This window comes from Temnothorax nylanderi, unplaced genomic scaffold (assembly GCF_030848795.1).
Source record: "Temnothorax nylanderi isolate EJ_2023f unplaced genomic scaffold, tnyl_v1.0 TNYL_tig0196_pilon, whole genome shotgun sequence".
Lineage (NCBI taxonomy): Eukaryota > Metazoa > Arthropoda > Insecta > Hymenoptera > Formicidae > Temnothorax > Temnothorax nylanderi.
This window is the reverse complement of record NW_027249258.1, coordinates 287,501-305,000: the sequence shown is the minus strand read 5'-3', so window position 1 is coordinate 305,000 and position 17,500 is coordinate 287,501. Positions and strand designations below refer to the sequence as shown.

The following is a 17,500-nucleotide window of genomic DNA, read 5'->3' as shown; positions in this document are numbered from 1 at the left end:
ATGATTGTCAGGTTAAAATTTAGAAAATTATAGAAAACCCGAAGATAGGACATCAATAAATAATCTCTAGATGTTGTAATAAAATCATCTCCAAAACCTCATCCCAATCGGAGGGGAGGTCCATTCAGAAGAACACCCAATAATTGTAATAATATAATGCCAGATGCGTCTATTCTGATGGTACTGGTTGCATGTGAAATAGTATATAATTACAAATGCCAGAAGTGTCTACTTTGACGGTACTGGTTGTATGTGAAATAGTAGTTACAAATGCCAGAAGCGTCTACTCTGACGGTACTGACATATATGAATATCAGAATAAGTGTCTATTCTGACGGTATTGGTTGCATGTAAAAAAGTAGTTACAATGCCAGAAGCGTCTATTTTAACCCCGCATAGCAATCTCAAGAGATTTTCGGATATCCAGGGTTTATCTGCATAAAACTTGAGGATATATTTAGGATGTATTGAGGATGCCTATATGTCCGTTTATATGATATCCAACAATAAATGTCCCTAAGATGTAATTAAATAACAAAATTGGATCCCAACAATATCGACTGGATGTCTAAATATATAATGTTACATGGGATAATCCTACGGATGAGTCTTTAGTTTGGATCCAAATGGCATCAAATCAAATCATTCTATGGATATTTTTTTGCTATGTGGGACGGTACTGGTTTACATAAATACCAGAAGCGTCTATTTCGACGGTACTGGTTGCATGTAAAGTAGTAAATAGAAACAAATACTACACACAGAAAAATATATACTACCCGCAAGTAAATATTACTTGTTCTAAGAGTATTTGATAAGAGTATGATAAGTTCATATATCCGCAAATCTACCATAAAGTCATCACAAGCATCACATTTACTCAAAACATATTCTACAGCTTAGCAAGTCTAGTACTTCAAACAAGAATATTTAATTATACAAAAATTTGGATTACATACTATATACAGTCTACTGAAAAGAAATATATAGGGGAGACCGGGGCCTAACCGTCAGTTTTTTTTCGGTGCCGATTTTTAACAAGAAAATAAATAATTGAAGTTAAATGTGGTATACCACTGTAAAGAGTGAACCTTTAGCTACAAAATTTATTAAGGAAATTTTTATCTACGTCGCTTTGTTTAACCGGTATAGAGCAAAAACGACAACGGTGCAAAAATTGAAATCTCAAAAATGCCGGGGTTTAACCGTCACCCCCCCAGGGTTTATCCGTCACACTGCATTTTCAACACATATACATACATCTAAGCCCGAAAAATGATAGGATACATGTTAATAATTGTTTTTTAAGAGAAAAATATAAAAATTTATTAAAAAATAATTGTTTTACTTATTCCATAAAACAATTTAGGCACGTGAATACAGAGGTTAACCAAATCGTAAACTCCCCAACGGCACGTCATATTGTCAACGCGGGCAACCACGGGGAACACGCGTGACGGCGTTCCGGTGCCATAGGATCAGCGCGGACCCTCGAGCAACCTAATCAAGCCGCGTTTCTCGCGGGGGAGCGATAAATAGCGACAGGGGGGTTAGAAAAGCTCGCGGTGGAGCGCGACCATTTTACCGACTCGACGGCGTCCTCGCGCCGATTCCTCGACGCGCCGACGACGACGACGACGACGGCCACGACCACCACGACGACGACGACGACGACGACGACGGCCACGACCACCACGACGACGACGATGACGACGACGACGACGACGACGATGACCACCACGACGACGACGACGACGATGACCACCACCGACACCACCACCACTACAACGCCGGCGACGACGACGACGACGACGACGACGACGACGACGACGACGACGATGACGACCACCACCGATACCACCACCACTACAACGCCGGCGACAATGACGCCGAGACGTGCGAACGCTGGACGATGCGGTCGCACGCGCGACTGTCACTGACACAACGACCAACAACGACGATCTACCGCGCGCGCGGCATGTCAACTCTCGCGCGGAAATCGCGGGATCTCAGAGCCGTGCCGTGCCTCGCCGTACCTCGCCGACGTGCCGTGAGCGCGAGCGATCTCAAAAACAACGGTCCGCCATCTTTTCGGTCGGCCAAAACACCCGTTTTGCGACGATACGTGCGTACTATTTCCCTCCTATACAAACTGACGCACGTGCAAGGGAAGACAGAATCACGCTCGAGGGAAACCTAACCTGAAATCGCCGTGAGCCGAAGTCGTGCGCCCGGCGCGCCACAGTGACGAGACTGACGGATAAATCCCGGGTGCTTACTGACGGATAGGCCCCAAGCACAAGTTTCAGGTTTGATCGCCCACGAAATATTAGACATCAACGATAATGAAAAAACTACACTGGATTCGTGTTCAGCATGCATTACTCTTTATAATCATGTACTTTGAGATTTGGAGAGCAAATATTATTGCAGATATTACAAAATTTCCACGCGCAGAAAATTTCACTTTCACCTTCCGAAAACACGTTTGCCCTCGTAAAAATCATAACACGGCAGATAACCTGCCGAAACTCCGTTGGTTACATGGGTACCATAAGCAGCGTTTACAACGTTAATAGCGAGTTCGCACAATATACAGGTTCCGAGATATTTGATTTGACGTTTAGACCCCGGCGACGGTTAGGCCCCGGTCTCCCCTACATATATAATATTTTAATATAATAATCTGAAAGAAGAATAAATTCTTGTTTTTTTTAGCATAAAATGATGAGCTTTTTTAAGACTTGTGCCAAGTATATCGCTATTATTAAGATAATATTCTCTATTGAAGAAAATTATTACTTAAAATAAATAAAATAAAATAAGTAATTGCTTTTCTTGGCTGTAGAATGACATTTTCCTGTGTGTAGAAGCGTTTATTTTGACGGGACTGGTTTATATGTATAAATACCAAAAGCATCTAATCCGATGGTACTGGTTGCATGTAAAATAGTAATTAGAAATAAATACCAGAAGCGTCTGTTCTGATTGTATTGGTTTCAATGAAAATCAAGAGCGTCTCTCGAGACGGTACTGATAAAATAAATAGCAGAAGCGCGTCTATTCGGACGGTACTGATTATAATAAAAATCAGAAGCGTCTGTCCTGAACGTCACTGACAAAATTAAATCCCAGAAGCGTCTGTTATGACGGTACTGATTTTTAAAAAATTTGTAAAAACAAATTTATAAACAAAAGTTTGTATATATATATATATATAAAACTATAATTATTGTGTACCATCTAATGCAATAATTAAAAAATTATTGATTTCAAAATAATTTGTAAGATAAGTAATTTACCAGAGATTAATTATTCATTATTGAAAAAATTCGTTATTTTCCACCAATTATTAATTTTGAAATAAATAGTAATTTATTTTGTACAAAATATTAATTATTTTTACAATAAAGAATTTATTTCTACTAATTATCAATTTTTAATAAAAATTAATTCATTTTTGCCTAAATATTAATTTTTACGTCATTAGTAATTTATTCACTAATTACTAATTTGCTAATTTAATAAAAATTTAATTTGTTGTTATTACTACTTTCGTGAATAATTCTGAAAAATGGAATTTCTTTCTTGCCAATTCCTAGTATATGTGTATATATTATACATATGCCTCACACTTCCGACATTGCATATATATGTAAGTAAGAAAATGAAAAGAGAGGGGGGCCTCTGCATTTGTCTATAAGATCGGTTCTTGGACTAGAATTTCAAGCCAGAGCCACAAGAATGAAAGTAAGTCTCAGATCTTAAGACGAGAGTGAAACCTAGCAGAGGCCCTTGTACTTTTACGATCAATGTCGATCTTCAAATATGGCGTCCCAAATGAGAATCTCGGAAGGGCCCCGCTCGCTGGACCGGACTCCTCGCCTCGATCCTTCCTCTCGGACGCCAGCTGCCGCAGTTCTCCTTTTCTTGGCGGTGAGCTCTCCCTGGTGATCCGAATCTCGCTCGGTTAGTCTCCAGAACACGCGCCGCTGAGATCAATCCGTCACGAAAGAGGTAACGTACTCGACTCGTTCGAAGAAACGCAGCAAGTGCGGCCATGACACCTAACGAGAGAGGAAGGAGGTGGGGGCGCTTTGAGAGTGGCGACTCGCGCATCGCGCCATCTGAATGAAACGATCGGGCGTTTGCAAAACGCGAAAAGAATTCGAGCGCAATATCTGAACAGCCGGCTAAAACCTTCTGAAGGTCACTCGACACCTTATATCAAGGTCAAGGTCACTCTCCTAAGTGACCTTCAAGGTTATACATGAGGTTGCCCTCTTTCTGTATAATTACCACAATCTTTTTCTTTAAAAATCATTTTTTTGTCAAAAGACTTATATAGCAGGACGATCTACTGCATATTTATTAGTGTAACTATTATATGTATACACTAGCTGGTTACCCGGGCTTCGCCCGGGAGTCGTTTTTCTTAAAACGACTTCATTTGTGTTTCAATATCCTTATTGTGGACAAACATAAGGAGTGTGTCGGGTGGTTGATTTAAAGACGGTATTTTAACTTTTCCGCATGAATAACACATTCTAGGTGCTTAAGTTTTAAAATTTTGCTGGACAATGATCACATATTGGATCCATTTTCCAATTATTACTCTCGGATGAAATTGATATTCGTAATTTGAATCATAACTAAATGCCTCTAATTTCAAATCGGACCGCATAAAATGTTTTCATTAAACATGATTAATATATTTAAAGGATTAAACATGACGTAACCGATCAGCGACATCATCCCTTGGTTTACCCTCTCTCTTCTCTCTCTCTCTCTCTCTCTCTCTCTCTCTCTCTCTCGATTTCAAGAAAACTGCAATAACTTTTTTATCACTCGCGACAGTCACGAAAGCCACGAATTGAAGTGACTGTTGACATATAATATGTAAAACCAGCAACTTATCCTACATAAAAAAATAAATTGTTATCGAAAAATAATACACATCGTGGCAATTGAATTCATCCTCGAAAAATTAATAAAATTTTTGAACCGGTTTAAAAAAAATAAATTGTTATCGAAAAATAATACACATCGTGGCAATTAAATTCAGCCTCGAAAAATTAATAAAATTTTTGAACCGGTTTTAACTAAATCGATAAATCGGTAGATTAATGTAGAAGCATTCCCCGGAAAATTCTACCCCTGTTTCATATATAATTCTTTAAGATTCAGTCAATTAATTATTTTCCGAAAAATTAGAAAAATTAGAAAAATCGGTTTCCAGAAAATCGGTAACGAAAAACTATACACATGATGGCACTCCCCGGAAAATTCTACCCCTATTTCATATATATACCACTTTAAAATTTGGTCCACTAACGCGAATGAGTAGTTAAGCAAACATACATACACACTAATCCACAAAAATGCCAAATTTTTAATGATAATCTTATCTATGTAGATTGCAAAATCATGAATGTGCAAATTTTTCTTTCCATTTATCCAAATTTTTAATGATAATCTTATATTAGATAAGATATTTTTCCTTTTACAGATATATATAATTGAAAAAAATTCCTTTTAATATTTAAAATTGCACAATATATTTTTTATTCAGTATAATTATATTAAATAATTGTACAATTATTATTCATGATTATCATCCTTTCTACAATCTATTATAATCCTTTAATTTGTTATTAGCCTCCACAACCACATTACAATTTTCTTCTTTATCATCCTTTTTAATATTTTCCCAAAAGATCGATAACAAAAAATTATACACTTTATGGCACTTCCCGGGAAATTCTAACCCTGTTTTATATACAATTCTTTAAGAGGTAACGCCACTCTAGAGTCTCAATAAAAAGCCAATTTTTGATAATTTTTTTCAGAAATACAATAATCATAAATGAAAATCGGTTTAATTCTATTTATTATCTATATAAACTATTATTTACTGTATATCCCCGTAGGGTTCACAGTCTAGTATCTTACGGCGTTTTTGAAGGGACGTACCCAACCCTATCCCACTCATCCCTTTCCTTTGGACCAACGGTTTAACGTCTTTTCCGAAAGACGGAGCCCAGTTTTTCCGCACAAGATCCTATCTTGCACGGAGGGCGCAGTTTCTTCGGAAAAAAACTTTTTCCATACTACATGGCTTATTTATTATCTATATATTAAAGTATAAAAAAATTTTTTTTATTAATTTTTTATTGACAAAATGGCGGCGCCAGAGCTATTGATCCAAAGTGCCTTTTTGCGGAAGTCGTCCAACGGGCGGAATCGAAGCTCCTATAATTTCTGAGTTGGAACAAAAATTCAAAGATTTTTGAAAAATATATAAGATTTTCTATAGAAGTACCTATGGGAATTGCGAAATATCATTTTTTGTAAGAATGGTGCATGTTGGAAAAAAATGTTTCATTTTTCGCTAAAAAATTTTGCACAAAATTGTTTATAAAAAAAGTTTTGTTCAACTTATCGCAAAATCCATAGGTACTTCTAAAGATAATGTTATTGTAAAGTTTCACTCAAAATTTCAAGTCAATCGGATAAAAGGTGTTCGAGTTTTGATTCCGCCCGATTTTAAAAAAGCGATTTCGAGAAAAACGCGTTTAAAGTTTCAGTTAACATTCACAGATGCATTCCGCGCCGGCAGACGGATTACGAAAAAGGGATAATAGAGATTTTTCCGAGCTTTGAAACCAAGTGTACCTTATTTCTAAGACCTTAAAGCATCGTTTAAGCAAAAAAAATCGATTTTTTGAAAATTCTAGAGTGGCGTTACCTCTTAAGATTCGGTCAATTATTTCCCGAAAATTTGGAAAAATTCCTGATACCGGTTTCCAAAAAGATCAGTAACGAAAAACTATACACTCTATAGCACTTTCCGGAAAATTCTACCCCTATTTTATATACTTTTGGTAAAAATTCGGTCCAATAGTTTTTAAGTTAAAAACTTTCAAATACACCACCCGTAAGAATTTTATATAATAGTATAGATATACTATATATTACTATTAATATAACTGCTATGTTTTGTCCTAGATTCCGGCAAAGCGAGGTATGGAAGTAGTTAAGATTGGTGGACCTGTTTATCGAATTGGTGTAGGTGGTGGTTCAGCGAGTTCTATGGAAGTGCAAGGTGACAATAGCATGGAATTGGACTTCGGCGCTGTGCAACGCGGCGATCCCGAAATGGAGCAAAAATTGAATCGCGTTGTGCGCGCGTGTGCAGAGATGGGTGATGATAATCCGATTCTTAGCATTCATGATCAAGGCGCTGGTGGCAACGGAAATGTCTTGAAGGAGTTAGTGGAGCCTGCCGGTGCTGTTATCTTCACGAGAAATTTTGACCTTGGTGATCCCAGTATCAGCACGTTGGAGCTTTGGGGTGCGGAGTACCAAGAGAGCGACGCAATTTTATGTAAGCCGGAGGACAGCGATTTGTTGAAGAAAATCGCTGCGCGTGAAAAGTGTCCAATCAATTTTGTCGGCACTGTTACGGGAAATGGAAAAATCATTGTTTCTGAGGAAGAGAATTGCGATATTTCAAAATATCTAAATAACGAAGACAAAAACCTAGATAGCAGTAAGCATCCAGTAAACCTAGAGTTGGAGGTCATTCTTGGAAAAATGCCTTGCAAGGTTTTTAATTTACGTGAGATGCCGTTGCAGAGATTTCCAATGAAACTGCCTAATGGATTAACTGTGCTTAGCGCGTTGGACAGAGTTTTACGGCTTCCTTCAATAGCTAGCAAGCGGTATGTTTTATGTTATTATTTATATATTTTTTTTCATTATATTATTATATTATTTTTTATTAATAGCGAAAAAGATGCAAGTGTTGCTTTTCGATTTTCATGAGCTTTACATATATTATAGGACAATTCGTAATAAAATATCCACATTTTTTTCTAAACGTGTTTTTTCGCACGTTACAAAAATGAAATACTTTGTTATGAAAGATCGAATTTTACATTTTTAAGCAAACATGGTCAATAGGAAATAATATTTAAAATAAATGTTCAATGGTTTTTAACTTTTATAATAATTTAGTTCTTTCATAAATATATTTTTTAAGTATCTATTATTTTTCTTAATTTTTGAAAATTCTAAATTTTGTTTGTTATAGGAAATACTTAAAGAGCATTTAATCTTGTACATATTTATTAACCCCTTGACTGTTAGGTGAAAAAAATGCTTGTGGGTAAAAAATGCTTTTGACGAAAGAGTTAATAAAATTATGAAAAAGGTGCTTTCTGAGGATTTTTTGAGTCGTTGAATCTAAATCTGAGGTCAAAATTTCAAAATTTAAAATGGCGGAAAAATTTATAAAAATTAATCAAGGAGTGAACACGCTCATGTACAAAAATAAAAATGAAAAAGGGCTAATGAACAATAGATGTTAAATAATTACTTGATTAATTTGCATATATACTATAAATTGGTACGTTTCGACTTCACCAAGTCTTCTTCAGCCGTACAAATTAAACATTTAATACTTTAACGTAACATAGAGAACAGATTGAAATGAGTCAAGCGTTTAAACAGAGTAAACAGAGAAAATTAGATGAAAGTCGCAAATCCAATAACATGATCAAGAAACCACATTACAGTTGAAAGCATGACGATACATAACTAGATAGTCGTTGGATCTATATAATGTCCGAGTGTAAGACCAAGATAAAACGTAGTCCGCGGTTAGAATGTTCATATAATTAATTCCTCGGTCGGAAGTGAGAACAAATCGGGTCAAATAGTAAGAATTAAAGTCGTCAAAAATGTTATTGATTTCGGTTAGATAATCAAAATATGTAAAAAAAGTTCTAAAAAAAATCGTATAAACAATTAGAAATTGTTAGAGGAACAGTGTAATTTGGAAGTCTGTTATCACTTATTATATATTTGACAAGAAAAGTTGAATGTGATAGCTTTCAATGTGCGTTGTAATGCTCTTCGTTCGTGTCACGTCTGTCAAATGACTGACAAGGAAACCCACGGAAGTGTCCCCCTCCGATTTTAATGAGCTTTTAGTAGGGGAGACCGGGGCAAACTCGACACCGGGGCAAATACTAGGCTTGACACTAGGCTTTTTGCCAATTTAAATCTATCGTAGAAACTTGCCTTTCTTACTGTAAATGCGTTATGTGCCAGTGTCAACGGAATTTGCTGACAATCAGAGTTATAGTATAACTTCTAATGCGACATAAGCGTTTTTAATGATGAAAAGTAATTTTCTTGATCTCTCGAAAATTGCTACTCTTTCTTCGAGCTTTACTCTTGCGAATCTACAGGCAAGTGATTTTGATGGGAAAGTCGATGCGGCTCTATACGAATTCGATAATCGTTTTTGCATATTTTCAAAATTTTTATGTTTTTGGAGTGACAAAAGTGAAAAACGACGTCCGGGGCAAAGTTGATACCATGTCGTTTCGTCTGCTCCTAATAACAAGCGATGCTTGTCATGCAGCCGTATGGCTCATGACAAATATGTGCGCATGTCCAATCGCGTTTACCTTTATTAATTGTTTTTAGACATGAGTTTAGATGAAGATAATTGTAAAAGTTCAACATTTTTTTCTCATTATTTCCAATGATTGTTTTACTTTTCCGAATTTTTGTACTTTCTAAATATACGATAAACAATGTATTTTTATTTTCAGATAATAAAAAATAAGTTTTAAATTAAATTGTGTCGATCAGGCAAAGTGTCGAGTTTGCCCCGGCATTTTTCAATTTGAAAATTTGTCTTTGCGTCACTTTTCCTTTCCTGAGGGAAAAACTAAGCGACATACAAAACTTTCTTAAGCAATTTTGTACCTAAAGGAACACTCTTTAAATGTGTATGTACCATTGAATTCGCTTGAAAATTTTAATTGTTGAAAATTGCCTTTAAAAAAATCGTGTCGAGTTTGCCCCGGTCTCCCCTATGTTGTTCTTTAAATGAAAATAAGGGATACGTATTTTTTTAATACGTGCTCATACTCGTGTTTAGGGGATAAAACATCCCTTTGAAAAAAATCGGCTTTTCTCTTTCAAGTCAAATATCTCCGAAAATATAAAAGATAGAAAAAAATGTGTGCGTGGCCTCCACGCGCGGCAGAAGTAAAACTTCCTAAATGTGAGGAATAGGATAGAGATGAAAAAATAAGGCATTTCGACTGAAAAGTGACATATTAATCTGTTTCCATTTGTTGTGACTCTAGAAACGAAACATCGATATAAACTAGGCTAAAGTCAAATTACGCGTTAAAGCGTCTCTACATAAGTCGTTTGAATAGCGCATCACCTCACGCAAGATACACGCAGAGTCTACGTGATCGTGACGCTCGGATCTGACAATCATCCGTAAAGCCCGTATCAGACTACGGATTGGGATTGAGATTGGATTGAAATTTGACCAATCAAAGCAAAGTTTACTAAATTTGAGATCGGAAAGGAAGCATAGTAGGGGGTAACCAATCACTTTCATTCCGTTTCGTTTTTATATGACCGGGTTCCCCATGTACCAAGAAAAACGGAAATACGTAATATTAAAAATCATTTTTTATTATAATTATACTTTATAGAACTTTATAGAAATAATTAATATTATAAGATAATATATATCTATGATAAATGGAACAATCTCATGGAATATATTTTACGGAAAGATAATTCAAAATTATTGTAAATTTTAGGTTAGAATTCTTTCTGTTTTTTTTGTAAAATATCGTCCATGGGGAACCCAGTCATATAAAAACGAAACGAAATGAAAGTGATTGGTTACCCCCTTACTATACGTCCTTTCTGTTCCGCTTTTTCCTCTACGTGGGACTGCACCCTGATATGGGTTTAACGCTCCCGCGCCGAATCGCGCCTATAGTAGAGTTTTCACTTCCGTGATACTCGGATCTGACGGTCATCCGTAACGCTCACACGCCTAATCGCGCCCATAGAAGTTTCACTTCAAAAATTTTTATTTTGTCATTATTCTAAAGTGCTCTTCAAACCATTCAACTTTTGCTTAAAAAATTTTTTCTATTTTTTATAGTTTCGGAGATATTCGGCTCGAAAGAGGTAAGCCGATTTTTTTCAAAGGGGTGTTTTATCCCTTAAACACGCGTATGGGCACGTAAAAAAAAATACGTGTCCCTTATTTTCATCTAGAGAACAACATATTAAAATAATCAAAAGCTCATCAAAATCGGAGGGGGACACTTCCGTGGGTGAGCAGAGTTGTAGAGCGGTCAAACATATAAAAATGTATACATACAATATAAAAATAAATAAATAAATAACAGTGCAACAGTATATACAGTCACCTGGCAGACGTTGACACGAACATGAGCATCTCATCGCACACTAAAAGTTATTACGTTTTAATTCTCTTGACAAATATAACCTTTTTTTATACATTGACTACACAATCAGAACGAACAACATTTTGTGGACTCTAATTCTTGGACTCGATTTATTCTCGCCGAGGAGTTAATTATGGATTTGATTCCGAACGAGGAGTTAATTATGGATTTGACTAGATTCCATCTCCGTTTTATCTTTGACTTCAGATATATGCAACGACAAATTTCAGTTATGTATCAATTTAGTTTTCAAACTGTGATGTGGTTTTTCATGTCAATTTTATTGGTGACCTCCCAGCGTATTATTATTAATTTAATTTTTTTAAATACTTTATATATGTCTTTCTATCGTCTGACCTTTCCAAGTTTTTATATGTTGTTAATTTAAATTATATTATGGCTGAAGATGACTCGGTGTAGTCGAAACTATTAATTAATCAAAAGTGAATACATAGGTACGTACCTTTGTATTCTCTTTTGATTAATTAATAATTTTTTGTCCTATGTTATATTTTCACTCTTGATTAATTAATAATTTGGGGATAATGTTATTTCCGGGGCCCCTCAATTTGATAGGTGTGTTTGATAGATCTTTCACTGAGAAAAAGAATGCCGCAAATCACAATGCGCTACGATGCATAGTTTTCGAGGTATCGATTTTTAAATGTAATAATAGCAATATTGTTGTACGGTATTACATGTGGGTTTGCAATTTACGGGCAACCTCACCGATTTCAATGACCTTGATATATGTTGTCGATATAAAACGAGGTGCCACATGGGTTTACAACTTTTCATGCGTGGAAAGCCGACCCATGTACTTTGAAGGTACACTATGTGTCTAGTTTAATAATAGTGGAGCCCCCCGCAGGAGGGCGGAACCTGCTGCCTTTACGCATACACTTTTCACGCGAAACGAGGTGTCACATGGGTTTGTGGCGTGCTTTACGAGCTCGTTTAAGTAGAGGTGGTATTAAACAAAATAAGTCGATTATCTGTGTGAATATTTGTGGCGATATACAATAAAAAGAATTGGAGGAGACCCATTAGTTGCACACTCTTCATTTTCAATAAGTTGTGTGAAAGAATAAAAGATTGAAAAGTTCTCCAATTTTGGATGAAGACGTGGATGTTTCGGTAGCGACATTTTGATACTAAATTCTACACTGCCTAGTGTACACTAGACTTGTATACTACACGTTTGAATAATAGTAACACGTCAAACAAAGAGCCCGAGAAAAAATAATTTTGACTAATTATATATGATCATACATTATTGTTTATATGATCAGATCCGAAAATTGGCCAGGTCTTACACTTATTGTTAGCAGATGTACGGAAGGTGTCAGACATAGATACTGTATAGTTTTCTAACAATATAATTTAATTCTACAAAAATGTAACAAATAATTGGAGTAAAAATTATATTTTTCCGTAGTTTTTTCCGTAGTAGTAGATTGTTTTGTGTGCCGCTGATTGATATTGGAACATGTGTTTTACCTGGGTTCATGCACTCGGTTCTTCTTGGGATAGTAAAACAATTTATTAAATTGTGGTTTGATAAAAAAAATCCTTGGAATATTAAAAAAAAAGAGTAAAGATATTGATAATTTTATCACAAGTATACGACCACTTCAATCATTTTGTCGATTACCAAGACCTTTAACATATTATCAATTTTATAATGCATCCGAAAATTACAATTTTTTGTTATTTTATTCTCTTACTAGCTGGTTACCCGGGCTTCGCCCCGGAGGACATATGTAATAAGACACGCAAATAGTCTCTCTCTCTCTCTCTCTCTAAAAAATTATACACTTTATAGCACTCCCCGGAAAATTCTACCCCTGTTTCATATGTAATTCTTTGAGATTCGATCAGTTATTTTCCGAAAAATTTGAAAAAATTAGAAAAACCGGTTTTCAGAAAATCGGTAACCTAAAACTATACACATCATGGCACTCCCCGGAAAATTCTACCCCTACTTCATATACTTTTGGTAAAAATTCGGTCCACTAACGAATGAGTAGTTCGCGGACAAACGGACGGACAGACAGACAGACAAACAGTCGGGTTTTATATAATAGTATGATAGCTCTTATTGATCATTTGCCTAATGAATATTTTCAGCACTGGATGATGTTAGTTATAGCATTGTTTAATTTACTTCAAAATCAAATTACACAGTTTGATCTTAAACAATCAGATATTTTACTTAAATTATTTGTAAAACAATTTGAAAAACTGTACGGCATGGAACGAATCAAGTTCTAACTATAATAGGCTTATCGTATAGCTAATTGGACCAATTTTATATATAGTAAAAGTGTTTTTATTTTATCATATATGGGACATTCCATGTCAACCGGAACAGCGCCGTGTCCAAAATTTGAGAGGGTTTAAAAATTTTTTCTAGGGTGCAAAATTTATGTAAACATATAAGCTTTCGAATACCGAGTGCGCATTTGAAAAAATTCAAAATGGCGGCCTTAGTATGGCGCCTAGAATGCAGAGAGTCACATAATAAAAAGTTATAACTTAAAATTTGTAATTGAAAAAAATATGGTCATATTTTGCGTCAAATTTGAAGTATAAATGCCCTCTTGCAATTTTTCGATATAACGCATCCTTTTCGAGATAAAAATTCATTAATATCGAAGTGCTGATTAAACTTGGAAGACACGTAACTTGTGCACGTGATAGTAGATTTTGGGGTCACTGAAAACAAATCTGATATGATGAATAATATGAAAATTCAAAACGGCGGAGTCAGAATGTGTGTGTGTGTGTATGTGTGTGTGTGTGTGTGTGTGTGTGTGTGTGTTTTTTTAGGGAGGGGGGAAATGCTTAATGCACCGTGGGTGTTATTTGACCCGTGTGTCGGACTCTGCTAGTATGCCCTACCGACTAAAACCCTAACCTCATCATCATTGGCCTTACGTTGCCCCCGCGGGACCGCCGCTAAGCATTACTTCGCGGGGGCGGCCTCAGCTGTTCAGCTTTTCCACATTTTTAGCTTTTCTTAGCCTTACTGCTTGTTACGAGGAACCGTTGTTGCTGGTATCCTTGTCTTTCTGCGCTCCTGCTCTTCTTCTCGGAGTCTCTTCATAACGACGGCGGCGAAATTGCTGACCGCAGACCAGTTTTCCTCCGTTGTCAACATCAGTTCCACGAGGGTCTCTGGCTCAGGTGTTGATCCCAGTGCGTCCTCCAATTCCTTTCTCTCTTCAGTGAAGCGCGGGCACAAGAAGAATACATGCTCCGCATCCTCCGGTACTCCGCACCCCGCCGGGCACAGTGGTGCCTCCTCGTGCTTGAACCGGTGAAGGTAGGCCCTGAAGCATCCGTGGTTTGAAAGCATCTGAGTCAGGTAATAGTTTACCTCTCCGTGTTTGCGGTTCACTCAACCATCAACCCGAGGAATGAGGCGATGTGTCCATCTCTCTTTCTCAGATGCATCCCATTTCTCCTGCCATCGTTGGAGGCTATCCTGTCTCATATTCTTCTTATTCTGCTCTTGTTCCTCTGGGGTACTACTTCGTTTCTCATACAGCTGCTTCCTCTCTACTGCCAGTACCTCAATGGGCATCATTCCAGCTATAACACACACGGCCTCGTCAGATACCGTGCGGAAAGCGCAGGATACCCTGAGGGCGCTGAGCCGGTTGACTGCTGCGATCTTCCGTCGACATTTCTTGATCTTGAGGGCTTCACCCCAGATGGCTACTCCATACGTGAGTATGGAGGTCACCACTGAGGCTAGGAGTTTCCTCCGAGGTTGCCGAGGTCCACCGATGTTTGGCATGAGCCTCGCTAACGTTATGGCCACTTTAGCTGCTTTGGCTGCAGCGTGCTCTACATGGAGCTTGAAGCTGAGTCTTGCATCCAGCATTACTCCCAGATACCTAATGCAAAGCTGAGACGTGATGGTGCACTGTCCCACGTCGAGGGTGATGTTCTCCACTTGCTTTCTGCTCGTGAACAGCACAGCCTCTGTTTTGTGGTCCGCCGATTTGAGGCCGACTGACCCCATCCACCGCTGCACTGCTTCATAGCATTCTTCAAAGGTACTCTGAATTTCCTCCAGGGTCTTTCCAGTGATGACTAGCCCCGCATCGTCCGCGAAGGCCACTATCTCGGCTCCCGGTGGCAGCTTGATTTTGAGCAGATCATCGTACATGATGTTCCACAGAGGTGGCCCTAACACCGAGCCCTGTGGGACTCCCCCACTGATTTGGTAGTTTTTGGGACCCTCTTCTGTATCGTACACAAGTAGTCGATTTTCCAGGTAACTCTTGATCATCTTCTTGAGGTACGTCGGTACGCCGAGCCAGTCCAATGATAGGCAGATATTTTTCCACCTTGCTGAATTAAAGGCGTTGTTAACATCAAGAGCCGCGAGCAGGCAGTATTTCTTACTCCCACGCTTCCACCGGACTCCAGAGATTGCCTCCTTCGCTTTACCGACGACTTGGTTGATGGCGTCTAAGGTTGATCTTCCCTTCCTGAAGCCGTACTGATTATCCGCTAAGAGGTGTCCAACAGCGGCCTCAATCCGGTTAAAGATAAATCGTTCCAAGATTTTTCCCGATGTATCCAGCATGTATAATGGGCGATAGGATGAAGGGTCATCCGGTGGCTTGTTGCCCTTGGGCAAGAGCACGAGTCTTTGCCGCTTCCATCGCTCTGGGAAAGTTCCCTCTGCAAGGCAGGCATTGTATACATCTAGGAACATCTCGGGAGCTGCCCTTATTGCCGTCTTCAGCGCCACGTTGGGGATGTTGTCCATCCCCGGTGCCTTGCTGTTCCCGACTCTGTTGTTTGCTCGAAGTAACTCCTCTCGACTGATCGGGGGGATGTCCTTGTCTTGTTGCTCTACCTGATAGGTGAAGGGTTCCTGTTCCGGGAACAGTGTGCTCACAATCTTGTCAAGCTGCTCGGGGCATGTGGGTTGCTGCCGTGACTGGCTCTTGAGCCGAGTCATGACAACCTTATACGGTTTTCCCCACGGATCTTCATCAACTACCTTGAGTAACTCGGTCCAACATTGCCTTTTGCTACGCTTGATAGCTTTGGTAAACCTGGACCGCGCCAACTTGAACTTCTCCTCCCATTCAGGGAAGGTGGGTTTCCCTTTAGCTCGCTGTGATAGCCTCCTGGTCTTGTGGCATTCTGTGCGGAGCTGCGCGATTTTGTCGTTCCACCAATGGACAGGCGTGTGCAGGTTTCCTTTTCCTTTTCTTGGCATGGCGGCATCGCAGGCATTTGCCACCTTTCGCATGACGTCTTCCACTTTCTCTTCGGCGGTTAACCCCTCAGCACAGCTGCCCTCTACGCTGGTACGCATGGCATCTGTATCAAAAACGCTCACTTTCCAGCCGGTGAACTTGCTCTTATTTGATTGTCGATTCTTGGGCCTTTGCTCTCGTGGGACTCTCCAAGTTATGGCACGATGATCGCTCTGTGTGTAGATTTTAGAGACCTTCCAGCAGTTATTGCCTTTGGCCAGGCCACTGCTGACAAACGTGAGGTCGATCCATGAGCTGGCTTTTCCCCTGACGAACGTCGGTTTTTTTCCGCAGTTGAGCAGCGTGAGGTCCAGCACGGAGAACGCTTCCAAGAGTGCCTGCCCTCTCTTCTTCGTCTCCTTACTGCCCCATTCCACTGCCCAGGCGTTGAAATCACCAGCGATGACCACTGGGCTGCGGTTTTTTGCGTCGTCAACGAGTCGATCAAGTACTTTCTCAAAGTCTTCTTGCGACATGCTCGGCGGCATGTAACAGCTGTAGAAGTGCATTCCGCTTATCTTCACTCTCACGAAGGTATCCTCAGGGTCTTCCATGACCTCCTGGAAGGGATGTTTCCCACATGCTCAAATGGCTGCTGAGCCTGTCGCATCGGTCTTCCAGGTAAGTCCGTCTAGGTTCCTGTATTGGTCAGCAATAATGACCACGTCTACTTTCTCCTCGCGCACCGTCTGAGACAGCAAGTCCTGTGCTGCTTCGCAGTTGAGATTGATCTGTAGCACCTTCAGCGCCATTTTTGGAGAAGGGCTTGGTACGCCTTTTCATACACTGGGCATCCTCTGCTTCCAGGTACGTGGTTCGTCTCCTTGCTTTCATGGTCCTTACAGAGAACACAGCACTGTTGACCGGTGCAGCTTTCGGCTTTGTGGCCCTCTGTGCCGCATTTAA

At 38.8% G+C, this 17,500-nt stretch overlaps 1 protein-coding gene across 1 annotated transcript in view; it reads left to right on the top strand.

Annotated features, from left to right (window-relative positions):
• Pfas (phosphoribosylformylglycinamidine synthase) overlaps positions 1 to 17,500 on the top strand; it is a 72,006-nt gene that overhangs the window by 29,432 nt on the left and 25,074 nt on the right. The window contains exon 3 of the mRNA XM_071716910.1: positions 7,009 to 7,724. Within this exon, the coding sequence (XP_071573011.1) occupies positions 7,009 to 7,724 (716 nt within the window). The remainder of the gene's footprint in view (positions 1 to 7,008; positions 7,725 to 17,500) is intronic.